Source organism: Tasmannia lanceolata, unplaced genomic scaffold, assembly GCF_043159265.1.
Source record: "Tasmannia lanceolata isolate RefF3 unplaced genomic scaffold, GAP_Taslan_0.1 ptg000003l, whole genome shotgun sequence".
Classification (NCBI taxonomy): Eukaryota; Viridiplantae; Streptophyta; class Magnoliopsida; order Canellales; family Winteraceae; genus Tasmannia; species Tasmannia lanceolata.
The window spans coordinates 13,934,219-13,949,376 of NW_027518680.1; the positions used below are offsets into that span (position 1 = coordinate 13,934,219).

At 40.9% G+C, this 15,158-nt stretch overlaps 1 protein-coding gene across 4 annotated transcripts; it reads left to right on the forward strand.

Annotated features, from left to right (window-relative positions):
* Positions 1-1,241: 1,241 nt before the first annotated feature.
* On the forward strand, positions 1,242-15,100 carry LOC143851968 (uncharacterized). 4 transcript variants are annotated; one of them, XM_077361493.1, is made up of 5 exons: positions 1,242-1,567; positions 2,422-2,545; positions 2,877-2,995; positions 7,215-8,587; positions 14,432-15,100. In XM_077361493.1, exons 4-5 carry the CDS (start codon positions 7,238-7,240, stop codon positions 14,825-14,827), a joined length of 1,746 nt encoding a protein of 581 aa, XP_077217608.1. In that variant the 5' UTR covers positions 1,242-1,567; positions 2,422-2,545; positions 2,877-2,995; positions 7,215-7,237; the 3' UTR covers positions 14,828-15,100. The 4 variants fall into 4 exon arrangements, with proteins under 4 accessions (XP_077217608.1, XP_077217612.1, XP_077217602.1 ...); XM_077361497.1 differs by lacking the exon at positions 2,422-2,545; XM_077361487.1 differs by lacking the exons at positions 2,422-2,545; positions 2,877-2,995 and having other exon boundaries at positions 1,243-1,567.
* The last annotated feature ends 58 nt before the right edge of the window (positions 15,101-15,158 follow it).

Here is a 15,158-nt window from a genome sequence, read left to right on the forward strand (position 1 = left end):
GATCAGATATGGGAAACTAAGTAAATATACTTACCCATACATAAATTGAAGTAGCTTCTATGACCCATGACAAAGGGTTCCACATACCCCCAAAAAATTGAAGAACTTAGCTTTCCTGAGTGGTTCAAAAATATGAATACAAAGAAGGGGTTTTTGCAAAAGAAGTCTTCTACTTCGTTTTATTTGCTAAAAGAGTCTTCTTGTTCGACAATTTGCAAATAGAGTCGTAATGTTTGAGAGAACTTTGCAAATCAGGTCATGTCATTGGTTTGTGACTAAAATGCCCATTGTAGATTTCTTTACTCATAAAAAGACCAAAATGTCCTTGTATTTAAAAAGACAAACTACCTTATAAAAAGACAAAAATTCCTTCTGCATATACTAGCATTCTTATACAAGAAACGACAAAAATTACAGGCCCTACTCTATGCATGGGCTCGGGTGGAGATCGTGGGACCTACCCAATCATAGCATTCTTGGCCTATGCTATGCATAGGTGTAAAAACAATGAGCCACCCTATCACAACAGATGGTGTAATTTTTTTCGGAAAACCCACGATTCCCAAACCCGGCCCTACCCATGATAAATCTCGGGTCGGGTCGGGTCGGGTTGGGTTTTTTCACATTGACGCAATTTTTTAAGGAAAACTCTTGTTTGGCAAGGCAACTCAATTCATAGAAGCAGAAATTACACTCACATTACACTTGAATCAAACAATGATGTAATTACACTCACATTACACTTGAATCAAACAATGTTGTAATTACAATCAAACAATGCTGAATCAAATACTAATCAACTCAACTCATAGAAGCAGAAATTACACCCACATACTATAACAGTGGGTGCGTGGATTTTCACTTTTAACTTTTAGCTAACAATAGAAAAAAAAAAACATACTATAACTTATGTAACTCAGGTCGGGTCGGGCCCCTGCAAACCCTGCTCAACCCGAGATTCATGCGGGCTTTTGGATGCTCAACCCGGCTCGACCCAAAACCCATGAAACCTGAACCCAACCCAGGCTATGTTCGGGTCGGGTCGATGCGGGTCGGGTAAAACCCGGCTCGAGTTGCAGCAGCCCTACCAAAATTCATCTCCATTCTCCATCATATGATCCTAGATCATTTCAATTTATGTTGGTGAGCACGATATCCCTCTTCATTTCAATCGAATACCCAATTACCCACAACAAACGGAAGGTCTATTTACTTTTTGGATTCACATTTTATGCTGTCCACCAAAGAGCTAAAACCATTCAGCAAGAATCTCATCGCCCAAAATAAAACTCATCGCCAGGAACCCACCCTTCTTAAAAAAAAAACCCAAAATCCTCACTGAGGTTGACTGGAGTTTTGGCTATTTCTGTGTACTAGAAATCACCTTCCTTGCGAAATTACCGGTTAAGTTCACTGATGGGACTGCATGAGAGGGATTTGGGATATTGGAGAGAGAGAGAGAGAGAGAGAGAGAGAGAGAGAGAGAGAGAGAGAGAGAGAGAGAGATTTGAATGATTTGGAACTGGGGTTGATTCTTTCTGTCATTTCAGTTTAGTTCTCTAAGCAGGTGTGTAGTGGGTTTTCCTTTTTTTTCAATAACTTTGGATATATTTGGAATTGGGTCTGAGTTTTTGGTTGTTTGTAATCCATTTTGGAGGAGGGGTGTGAGGGATTGTTTGTTTCTGATAATTTTGAAATGTGTTGTTTTTAACCTCTTCATTTTTGATATAATTTTAAGTAGGATATTCATTTGTGTGAATGACTTTTGATTTCATCTCCTCATTTTATTTGATTTTGGAGGAGGTCATCCTTTTCTTAGGGCTGTCACTCTGCAGAATATTGAGAATTGGTTCTGATTACATCTATCATTCTAGATTGTGAGGGATTGTTTGTGTTTACACCCATTTTGGGCATGATCGGCCATGAGAGACCGAACCACTATATAGGATGGAGTTAATTAGGATGTTGATTAGATTAGATATTTTAGGATGTTGACCTCTAGATAAGCTCTTTGTAATTTAGCCCAATCATTTGTAGCTATATCCTTTTAAAACAGGGATCTATTGTAAATATACAGTGGCGATGGATGTATGAATTTTTTTTTTTATCATGGTATCAAAGCATAGGCGTACTCGTACCTTCCATTTTGTCATATCTTGCCATTCCTTTTTCATACAGCTATTCTTTATCTGGTACTGTTTCTATTTTCCCCTCATTTCTTATTTATTATTTGTTGAATCTGGTACGATTTCTCCCTACTTATTTCTCCATTCTCCCATTCCTTTCATATTATAAAATCTCTCTCCCAAAAGATTCCATCTAAAGGGAGAAAGTCCTGTTAATTTTCTTTATTTAAAAAAAAAAAAAAAAAAACTCAAGAAGGTTTTACGTCACTGAAATATTCTCTGTCTGATTGTGTAGAAAGTCTCATCCAGAATCCTATTACTCTCTATTCACACTTATTTAAGAGAGCAAATTCGTTTTGCCATTTCTTTCCTTGAGACGTTTCAACTAGTTTAGCCTGACCTAATGGCCAATTTCGCAGGTATTGCTCTCTCTCCTAATTTTCTGAATCTTTGGGTAATTGATACGGGTGCCACTAACCCTATGTGTTCTTCACCTAACTTGTTTCAATCCATTTCTTCAAATTCTACTATATCTAAAGTTCAATTACCAAATGGTGTGCAAGCACCCATTACACACACCGGTTCCAAGCACCCATTACACACACCGGTTCCATCTCTCTTTCTCCTGAACTTCAACTTGATAATGTATTTTATGTTCCATCCTTTAAGTTTAATCTTTTATCAGTTTCTCAGCTTACAAAGTCACATAAATGCTCTGTTACTTTCTTTTCTCATTGTTGTGTTTTCCAGAACCTGTCATCGAGGAGAACAATTGGAGTGGGTAGTGCCCGTGACGGCCTTTATTATTTTCAGACTCCGACAGCCTTACTTACTACATCAAAACCATCATTCGATATTTGGCATTGGCGGTTGGGGCACCCTTCATCTTTTACATTGCATTCTTTAGCTACAATTGAACCATCTCTTTCTAGTTCAAATAATATTATTTGTGATGTTTGTCCACTAGCTAAGCAATGCCGCTTACCCTTTCCCAAAAGTTCAATCCACTCTACTGCTCCTTTTCAATTGATACATTACGATATTTGGGGTCCTTTTTCTGTGCCTACTCTTTCTGGGGCACACTATTTTTTGACTATCATTGATGATTTCAGTCGTTGTACTTGGTTGTACTTATTAAAGAATAAATCTGATAGTAAGACTCACTTACAAGCTTTCTTTGCATTGGTTAAAACTCAGTATCATTGTCAAGTTCAAAAAATTCGAACTGACAATGGGACCAAGTTTCTCTCTAAGGACATGGTTGCTTTTTTCCAAACCAATGGTGTGGTATATCAGCGTAGTTGTGTTGCAACTCCCCAACAGAATGGAGTTGCTGAACGAAAACATAGGCACCTCTTAGAGGTCGCGCGTGCCTTACGTTTTCAAGCTAACCTTCCCTTATCCTTTTGGGGAGAATGTGTTTTAACTGCTGCATATCTTATTAATAAATTGCCAACACCTCTTCTTTCTGGAAAATCACCTCACGAAGTACACTACTTAATCAAAAGCCCTCTTATTCCCATCTCCGTATTTTTGGATGTCTTTGTTTTGCTCAAAATGTTAATCCACACAAGCACAAATTTGATGCCCGTGCTACACTGGGCATTCTTGTTGGTTACTCTTATGGACAAAAGGGTTACAAAATTTATGACATTACCACTAAAATTATTTTCACTTCTCGTAATGTCATTTTTCATGAATCAGTATTTCCTTTCAAAGATGTTGGCATGCACCCTTCCACCACTCCTGTCTTACCTATTCCTATCGGCGACTATCCTGAAAGTGTTGACTCCCCACTGTCGCCACCTACTACAATCTCTCCTGTTACTAGTCCGCCCACCCCTCCCACTATTGTTCCCACTAGTCCACCAGCATCACTTTCCTCACCTTCCAATACTATCCTTGTTGATCCTGTCACCATTTTACCACCTCGCTCACGTCAACCGCCGGGATACCTGAAAGATTATTATTGCTCTGTCGTTACAGGCACATCATCCACGACTCAATCTGTTCCTCCTCGCTCAGGTACACCCTACTCCTGGCATAAATCTCTTTCTTATCAAAAGCTCTCACAATCCCATAAGGCTTTTCTTGTAGCTCTCGACTCCTCTGTTGAACCTACATCATTTTCTCAAGCTGTGAAAATCCCAGAGTGGAGAGAAGCCATGGCTACTGAAATTGCTGCACTTGAACAAAATGGTACATGGACTCTCACACAATTACCTCCAACCAAACATGCAGTGGGGTGTAAATGGATTTATAAAATCAAGTACAAGTCCGACGGTTCTATTGAGCGATATAAGGCTCGACTAGTTGCCAAAGGATTTACACAAACTGAAGGGCTCGATTACCATGAAACCTTTGCTCCTGTCGCGAAATTGGTTACAGTTCGTTGCCTTCTTGCTATTGCTACTGTTTGACACTGGCCTATTCACCAGTTGGACGTCCATAATGCCTTTTTGCATGGAGATTTAGAGGAAGAAGTGTACATGACAATCCCTCCGGGCCTTCCTAAACAGGGGGAGAACTCTGTTTATCGACATAATAAGTCCTTGTATGGCCTCAAGCAAGCTGGTTGCCAATGGTTTGCCAAATTTCAAATGCATTGTACGAAGCCGGTTACACTCAGTCTAAGGCAGACCACTCTCTTTTCTTTCGATGGACATCTTCAGGTTCTGTTTTTGTGTTAGTTTATGTTGACGACATAATCGTCACTAGGGATAATGTTGCCGCTATTGCTCACTTGAAGCGTTTTCTTGATTCCAAATTCCACATTAAGGATTTGGGAACCCTAAAATATTTTCTTGGCATTGAGGTCGCTCGTGCATCGAAAGGACTCTGTCTCTGCCAGCTTGAGTATACGCTTGATATTTTAAGTGACACAAGCATGTTGGGATCTCGTCCTGTAACCTTTCCGTTGGAACAAAATTTGAAGTTAAATGCATCAGATGGGGACCCTCTTAAAGACCCGTCTCACTATCGACGGCTTGTGGGTCGCTTGATTTACCTCACCATCACTCGACCTGATATATTATATACGGTTCACATGCTTAGTCAATTCATGCAAGCACCACGCACTCCCCATCTTGATGTGGCCACTCGCCTACTTAGATATCTTAAAGGACCTCCTGGTCACGGCATATTTTTTCCTGCATCCAGTAGCCTTCACTTAACGGCCTTCTGTGACTCTGATTATGCAAGTTGTCCTCTCACTCGGCGTTCTACCTGTGGCTTTTGTACAATGATCGGATCATGTCCTATTTCATGGAGAACTAAGAAGCAAAACACTGTCTCTCGGTCTTCCGCTGAGGCTGTATATCGTGCAATGGCTCAAGCTACCTGTGAACTTCAATGGCTTAAATACCTTCTCAATGACTTAGGTATTCCACATCCTGAACCTGCAACGTTATATTGTGACAATCAAGCAGCATTACTCATTGCTGCAAATCCCGTCTTTCATGAGCGCACGAAGCATATAGAGATCGATTGTCACTTTGTTCGAGACAAAATCCAGGTTGGTCTCCTCCAACCTGCATATCTTCAATCGTCATCCCAACTTGCAGATGTCTTCACCAAGGCTCTTGGGAGAGATCAGTTCCATCATCTCATTCGCAAGTTGGGCATGATTGACATTCACGCGCCAACTTGAGGGGAGTATTAACCGTGTGATATCATTTCCCAAGATTACAGCTGTACAAGATATTTTAGGATGGTGATAAGATTAGATATTCTAGGATGTTGACCTCTAGATAAGCTCTTTGTAATTTAGCCCAATCATTTGTAGCTATATCCCTTCAAAACAGGGATCTATTGTAAATATACAGTGACGATGGATGAATGAAAAAAAAAACGCTTCCCAAAAATTATCACAAGTAATGGAACCTAAAAGGTTGGGCAAGCATCATAAGTTGTTTTCTAATTGTACGTATCTCTAAGGCCAATCGGTCAAGTGGGACTGAGTTACTAAGTTATTATCCCGATGGAGCGGGTCAAAGAAGTGGCACTACAGTTGCCAATCGTGGGAAGGTGGATGATAACCACATGGAGGAATGGAGGATGTGCAGATAAGGGAGCCTGCAATGGGCGGTTACTAAAAAGTTCCCTTCATGAGTACTTGGGGTAATGGAGAGCGGTTGCCCGAATAAAGCTATATAAGGAGACATCTATCTCCAAGGAATAGGTCCCAGCACCAAATCCAAACATGTTTTAGCATTTTCTCTTTACTTTTTATCACTGTACTTTTTACTTTTCCGTAGCTTTAGCTTTCATCTTGATTAAGGAAGCGATGAATTCACTTCCTAGGTGAGTCTCTCTCTTTAATTCAACTATCCCTCGCACTAGTGTTTCATTTGTGTTGTTTTAGTTCAAATGGAATGGTCCGTCGACCCTGAGAGTCATTTGCATTCTGAGTGCATCGATGGCGTCGTTTGAGTTCTGCGCGCAGTGACATTCCATGACCAACTGCTAGTCATTTATGTTCTGCGCGTGTCGACGTGTCGTCGTTCTGCATGTGTCTGCTTCTCGTTCACATTTTTCGTGTGTTGACATCCCCACATTTGGCATCATGTCTACACTGATAAAAGCCCCTTCCATCTGTGTAAAGGCAGAAGAGCGCAAGGAATATGTGTTGCTTCCCTCTTCTTCTTAATTGCCTGAAATCCTATCCCATGGGACATAATCATTTCAGTCGTCGAACCCCACTTGAATTGAGTTTCCGATTTCTTGCCTCGGAAGAGGATGGGACGCCTGCGCATCAATCACACACACACACACAAACACGCGCACACACACACACACACACACACACACACACACACACACACACACTTTGCAACCACGGTTACACTAACCAACCACGTTGGACCATTTTAGACCGAACAGTTTGCTTCTGATAACTGTGAATTGTGTAGATTTATCCTTTTTCAATTAGATAAATTTTTAGTAGGATATTCATTTTTGTGAATGGTTCTGATTTTATCCCCTCATTTTATTTGATTTCGGAGGGGGTTATCCTTATTTAGGATTTTCATTCTGTGGAATATTCTGTGAAATATTGTGAATTGGTTCTGATTACATCTATCATTCTAGATCATTTTTTAATATCCTGAGACATGGCGGGCATAGATATTTCAAAATATGCTCACAGCCTCATCCATAGGGCTGTGGCTGCAAGGGACTATGCCGCTCTCAAGCGCATACTTGCCAGTCTCCCTCAGCTCTGCAATCCAGATGAGGTTCACACCGAGGAGGCTTCGTTGGTTGAGGAAGAAAAAGCGGACGCAATCTGCGGTGTCATTGATAATCGTGATGTCCCTAACAAGGAGACCCCTCTCCATCTCGCCGTCAAGCTTGGGGACGAAACCTCAACTGAGATGCTAATGGCTGTGGGTGCAGATTGGACTTTGCAGAATGAGCAAGGCTGGAGTGCTCTCCAAGAAGCGATTTGCTCAAGGCAAGAGGGCATTGCCATGATAATAGTTAGATACAACGGGATTGTGGGATGGGCAAGATGGTGCCGAAGGCTGCCTCGTCTGATCGGAACGATGAGAAGGATTGGGGATTTTTACATGGAGATCACATTTCATTTCGAGAGCTCTGTAATTCCTTTCATATCAAGGATTGCGCCTTCAGATACGTACAAGATTTGGAAAAGGGGATCAAATTTGAGAGCCGATATGACACTGGCTGGTTTTGATGGTTTCAGGATTCAACGGTTGGATCAGAGCTTTTTGTTTTTAGGTGATAAGTCAGAGGATGGGAAAGTGCCTCCTGGATCGGCCTACTTGATTTTACATAAGGATAAAGAGATACTGAATGTGTCAGATTTTAATGGTTCTAACATCCCTGAGGCAGAAATTAAACACCTAGTCATGGCGATGTCACGGACTAAAATATTCAGGCCTAGGATAGATGTAACTCAGGCAGTGTTGTCCCCACAGTTAACATTGAGGGGAGAGGAGAAGACCAAGATGGTTGGGCCATGGGAAGCCAAGGTGTATGATATGCAACATGTGGTTTTGAGTGTTAAGTCCCAGTGGGTCCCTGGAGCGATGGAAGCAGACAAGAACGACACGGAGAGTGAGGGGTATGAGGACCTCTTGACAGAGGATGAGAGGAAGGAGTTGGAGGCTGCCCTGAAATTGGATTCTTCAGAGATGGTTGATGATGGTCTCTCTGATGAGCCGAGAGATATCCCTATTGAAGACAAACATAGTCGCAGCAATGGCAAGGCCAAGCATGATAGGAAAGGTTGGTTTGGAAACTGGGGTAAGTGGGGTTCCAAAAATGAGAGTGAATACAAGAAAGGATTGAGACCCGTTCTTTGGCTTTCTCCTGATTTCCCTCTCCGAATTGAAGAGCTTCTGCCGGTGCTTGACATTGTCGGACACAAGGTCAAGGCTGTTCGTCCTTTAAGAGAATTACTTACTACAAAGATTCCTGCAGGAACATTTCCAGTCAAGGTTCGTCTCATCAAAACTATACTGATTGAAAGTTAAATTTCAATTGTTTGTTTTGTCTTGGTTCCATGGTCTGGCATATCCATTGCATATGTTGATGCATTAAGTGGCGTTACCGCCATCCTTTTCACGTTATCGCATTATACTCTTCCCTTTGAAAAATGACCTTTTATCCAGATCACATGCAATTGGTCGTACAACTTATATATATATGATCACTTCAATTTTGGGCCAAATCTTTAATCCTTTTAATGATGTCATAAGGTTTGATTACAAATGTTGCTGACTTTAATTTAGGCAAGAAGCACTAAAGATTCATTTGGAGCTTAGGGAAGATGACAGTGGCAGTCAAAATCCAATCCTATCTTTTTTGAATGGTGGCAGATTTCATTCAAAAACAAAGGGAAGACTGAGATAGTCAACCCAAAGTATAAAGAGAATAAGAAATCATGAGAAGCAAAGCAAGAGAACAGAATAACATCTCAAGGAGGGAGGAAGTCAAACATTTCCAACCCCAATCTCCCAACTCCAGCCCTGGCTAAGCTATCAGCCTCCTTGTTTGCAGGTCTTCTAATGTGGTTGAATAAGATTGACGACCCTTCCACTATGTCTAGGATCTCGTCAAAAAAGTGAGCTAATCTCCAAGGGGAAACGAGAGAGCCTCTTAGCCACCGGATGACATTGAGTGAGTCTCCCTCTACCAGCAGCCTAACCAAAAGATCCCTATCCAAACATTTTAAACCATGGTGAGTGGCACAAACCTCTGCCTCGCTGGCATCTGCCACCCCAGTAGGCCCAAAAAAAGCCTAAATGACCACACTCCTTGAATCTCATAGGATACCACCAATACCTGCCGGCCAGGATTGCCTATGCTAGAGCCATTTAAGCTTTAATATCCCATTAGGAGGAGGTTCCCACGCTTGCACAGTAGGGGGCAGAGCTCACTACTAGAGCATATCTCCTTCCAACCCTCCCAAAGATCAAAGGCTGATACAAACCGAAAGGGTGGGCGGCACTTCACCTAAGCAATAGTAAGGGCAATAACTTTGATGTAAAGAAAATGTGGAGACTTGGCCACACCATCGAAGACTCTAGAATTTCTCTCCTTCCATTGGACCCAAAGGGTTGCAAGGAGGGAAACATTCTAGAGAATTTTGCCTTTTTTCCTTCATGGAACTAATGCCCAGCCATCCAGTAAGTAAGTCTGATAGCTTGGAGGGAAAGATCCAAGACATTCCAAACCTTTGAAGGATTCTACTCCACACCTCTCTTAGCAACTTTACAATGATGACGATATGATCGACTGACTCCCCTGATGCTATGCACAAGACACAATGATCAATTATCCATATTCCACGACTCAGAAGGAAGTCAATCGTCTTGATACGACCTCCGGTAGCAACGCTGACTCTAGGAGGGGATTGAATCTTCCACAGTTTAGCTTCAATGGAGGATGCATGACAAGGCACAAGCTGAAGGTAGAATGATATTACAGTAAAAACCCCAGTAGAATCCCAATTTCATACCCTTTTATCCTTCCTAGACCTCTTGATGTAACAACCTTCAAGCAACCGAAGAGGCCTAGCCACAGATGGAAGTTCCCTTTTGAAGAAATTTCTTCTAAAAGCCGAACTCCAAACCACCCCGTCGCCACTCCTTTCATAGTAATCCTTTACCAACATCTTTGTGAGCTGCTACAACAAATAAGTGAGGGAAGAGGGAGCACAAAGTGATATGGGAATGCCATTTCGCATTCCAAAACCTGATATGATCACCTGAGTACACTCCGAATCTAGTTCTTGATTAAAGTGATGGCTAATAGGCATAATATCACGCCTAGGATAACTTATAGTGTCTTTGGGTAACCAATGCCCAAGATTTGCGCCATACTTGCTTGCAATAAATCTTGCCCATGGTTGGGATTGCTCCTCCCCAAATCTCCAATGCCACTTCCCCATAAGATCCAAATTCGTTTCTTTAATTCTCCTAATACCCAAACCGCCTCCTTTGATGGGCTTACAAACGTCTTCCCACCTCATTAAGGGAATGCTCTATTTCTCATCTGATGCCCCCCTAAGGAATCTTCTCTGGATCTATTACATGCGATTCACAATGCTCATAGGGCACTTATATATATATATATATATATATATATATATATATATATATATATATATGAGAAAAGTGTAGCTACACAATCGTGTAGCTAACTTAGCTACACCAACGGCTTAAAATACAGTGGGCCCCACATTGTTTGGGTGATTCAAACCATTCATTTGATGGGCCCTCACATAGATAGGGTGTGCCCAAAAAATCAGCTCCATAGGATCATCCCAACCCTACGATTTGTGGAAGCAAAATTGGACGTGTAAAAACCTTCACAAATCTATCAATTTTTGCCTTCACAGTTTGAAGGGTTGGGATGATCCTATGGAGCTGATTTTTTGGGCACACCCTATCAATGTGAGGGCCTATCAAATGAATGGTTTGGATCACCCAAATAATGTGGGCCCACTGTATTTTAAGCCGTCGGTGTAGCTAAGTTAGCTACACGTATGTGTAGCTTCACTTAACTCTCTCTCTCTCTCTCTCTCTATATATATATATATATATATATATATATATATATATATATATATATATGAGAAAACTGTTTCTGCGTAGGGAGCTCCCTGTGCACAAGTGGCTTAAAAAGCCACCGATTGGTTCGTATGGTGGGTCCACCTCTGCGGGGTCCACAAAAAAGAGACCAATCGGTGGCTTTTTAAGCCACTTGTGGACAGGGAGCTCCCTGGGCACGTGCGCAAAAACACTTCTCTCTCTCTCTCTCTATATATATATATATATATATATATATATATATATATATAGAGAGAGAGAGAGAGAGAGAGAGAGAGAGAAGTGTTGAGCGCGCATTTTTTTGTGCGCTTAAGTGGTTATAACGCCTCCCATTCGTTTAAATGTTTGGGTCCTACATACATGAACCAATGGGAGGCGTTATAACCACTTAAGCGCACCAAAAAAATGGTGCGCTTAAGCGTGCGCACCAACGTTTTCCTCACACACATAATATATATATATATATATATATATATATATATATATATATATATATATATATATATATATATATTAGAAAACGGTTCCTACACATATGTGTAGAGAGTTCTCTACACACGAGCTTAAAATACAGTGGGGGCCCACATTGTTTGGGTGATCTAAGCCATCCATTTTAAAGGCCCTCACATAGATAGGGTGTCTACAAAAAATTAGATCCATAGGATCATCCCAACCCTACGATTTGTGGATGTAAAATGGATGTCTTTAAACCTTCACAAATTAGTCCATTTTTTGCCTCAACAGTTCGAATGGTTAGGATGATCCTATGGATCTGATTTTTTGTGGACACCCTATCTATGTGAGGGCCTTAAAAATGAATGGTTTGGATCACCCAAATAATGTGGGCCCCACTGTATTTTAAGCTAGTGTGTAGATAACTTATCTACACATGTGTGTAGGAACCGTTTTCTCTCTCTCTCTCTCTCTATCTATATATATATATATATATATATATATATATATATATATATATATATAAGAATGATAGATGCAAGGGCCCTCTTTATGCAAGGGCCGGAGAAGGGCCCTGGAATAGATCCATGTCATTTTTAAATTTGGTTGAGAAACTGAATTCAGTTGCACTTAATGACGTGGATGTATTCCAGGGCCCTTCTTTAGCCCTTATATAAAGAGGGCCCTTGCATCTATCATCCCTCTCTCTCTCTCTCTCTCACTATATATATAGCAGAAGAGAAAATGAGAGAATTATTTGAATTTGTCCCAAAATTCTAATAGAATTACACATCACTTTTTTTGACTTTTTTTTAACAAAGGCACCCATTCAACCCACATATTTTCAATCCTACCCCCTCCTTTATGCTTTTTAACAAAGGCACCCATTGAAGCCACATAATTTCAATCCTACCCCCCTCCTTTATGCTTTTTTAATAGAAAAAGGTGGACAAAGTCAACATAGTTTCGTTTTTTCTTTGCAAAATTACGGATTAGGTACATATGTTATATAATACTACGGATTTTTGTGAACATATTACATAATACTACGGATTCAGGACGCCTTTCAAAATATTGACGAACCTGTGCATCTTAAGAGGACCAACAATTATGGAAACCTCTATAGATTGGAGGGCTAGGATCAGCCTATGGAAATGATTTTACGGGCACAACCTATTGATGTTGTGTTCCATCACATGGACGGTTTGGATCAACCTATGATGTGGTCCGTACAGTTTTTTGTCGGCCTGTGCATCGCATGGGGTTTTTTACTAGTATATATATATGGGTGTTTGCTAGCACTGCCTTTATGAGAGTAACTCTACCACATTGGGAGACTAAATTTCGCTTCCAAGTGTCTAGCTTTTTTTCTATTCTCTCTACAATAGTATCCCATGAGCATTATTTTGGTCTCCCCATCCCAGAGGCAACCCTAAATAGCTGGAAGGGAGATGGTTCACCTGACAACCCATAATACTGGCAATACCATGCGCCTCCCGATGCTCAATATTCAATGCAAATATCCTGGATTTATGGAAGTTCAATCTTTGACCTGTGATCATCTCATGGCATTAAGAATTGCCTTAATGTTCAATATCTTTGATACAAGTGGAGAGCAAAATAAATGAGTATCGTCAGCAAGAATCGCCTTAATGTTTAACCACCCCAATAGCATCTAGCCTTAATGTTCAATATCTTTGATGCAAGAGGAGAGCAAAATAAAAGAGTATCATCAGCAAACTTTAAGTGAGATACCTCCGCTCCGTTCCGACCTATTTTAAAACCTTCAATCAGCCCAGTAGATCTGCCTTCTTCCATAAGCCAGCTCAAAGTTTTGGCAACTATCACAAATAGAAATGGGGATAACGGGTCACCTTGGCGAAGCCCCCTAGAGGATTTAAAGAATCCTTTAGGAGAACCATTGATTAGGATTGAGAACCTGACGCACAATAAGCAACATCTACGCACGATAAGCAACATCTGATCCATTCTCTCCATTTAGAACCAAAGCCCATTCTTCCAAGCAGGTAGTCCAGTCACGACCATCCCTCCTCCCCCCACACCACCCTCCACCTCCCGATTTTGTCGTATTCAATTGATTCATGGTATTCAATTTCAAACAAAGATTCGGACTAATCGGATTGCACTATGAAGTAAAAACTGTACACTGTCTTAGGCATGAAGTGTGCAATCTCAAATATTTTGAATATCTATTGCAGCAAATTCATGTGTGTAAACTTGGCGAGGGAGAATAGAAGTGGGAGAGGGATGGATATGAGAGGTTCTGAGTGACAGTGGGAGAGGGATGGATATGAGAGGTTCTGAGTGAGAAGACAGCGAGAAAAGCCTGAAAAACCAGGAAAACTAGGAAACAAAAAACTCCACTCAAAATCTGATCGACTTTTTCCTGATTTTTTGGCAACTTCTCACCCTCAACTCATTCGTGCCCTCTCAAGTCTCCTCCTCCCACCCGCCCTACCCCTCTCTTACTACTTGGAGACACTAATTTATCGTGAAAAAAAAAAATCCTGGCTACAAGACATGGCCTTAGGGGAAAAATTTTTCCAATAAAAATATTTCCTTGAAAGAAAACAGATGACAAAGGACTGGGTCCCTTGACTTTCGCCAATGAGAAGGATGGATTAGGTAGTCCCTATCATTTACCTTATTTCCAGTGGGTTCATCTAGTGCACCAGCTTGGCTAGATCTTCTGTTGAAGTGTCTTGATTCTGATTACAACAATGTTCCTTATATATTAACCATGGTTACTTTCAGGTTGCTATTTCGGTTGTTCCTACCATTCGAGTGCTGGTTACATTCACAAAGTTTGAAGAGCTGCAGCCAGAGGAAGAGTTCTCCACACCTCCTTCAAGCCCGATGAACTCTCGTGCTGTAGGCCAAGAAAGCCCAGCTATGCAAAACTCGAATTCATGGATTCAGTGGCTAAAGGCCCCTTATCGTCAAAGCTCTTCCATGATTTCAGGCCCTAGTAAATGTGCAGAAGATATTCAAGACCCATTTATGATACCGCCAGATTATCATTGCATAACATTTGAAGATATGATGAAGAAAATGAAGGAGAAGGGAAAATCCAAGAAAGGAAAAGGTCATGGTCAACTAGATTCTAAGACTTTGCGAGAACAAAATACTTTAGTATGGAACTGCCGATGAAATCTGTTGTAACTGAAGAAAATGTTTCATATCATTTCTAAATTGGAGGCTATCTTTGTTACTCATGAAATATGATTTTCATCTGTATGTTGACTATCTTCATTCATGTTTTACCAAAGATACTCTGCCTGTTTTCCCAAAGTGTGTACTGCTTTTTTTTTTCTATGCGTTCAAAATTGAACTGAACTTGTTCCTTTTAGATAGTCCTTGTGTCTTTGATGGAGAGGCTTTGCTTTTCTGAAAGGAAAATGGGATCCTGATTTTGATCCAATATGGCTGATTTTGTGTTCTTGTCTGTTTCTAGTTTGCCAGTGTTTCAAAACGCAGATGC

Excerpts from the sequence above, each read along its gene's own strand:
- LOC143851968 (XM_077361493.1), top strand. The coding sequence starts at position 7,238 with ATGGCGGGCATAGATATTTCAAAATATGCTCACAGCCTCATCCATAGG. Across the intron at positions 8,588-14,431 it reads CAGGAACATTTCCAGTCAAG|GTTGCTATTTCGGTTGTTCC; the intron begins GTTCGTCTCATC and ends GGTTACTTTCAG.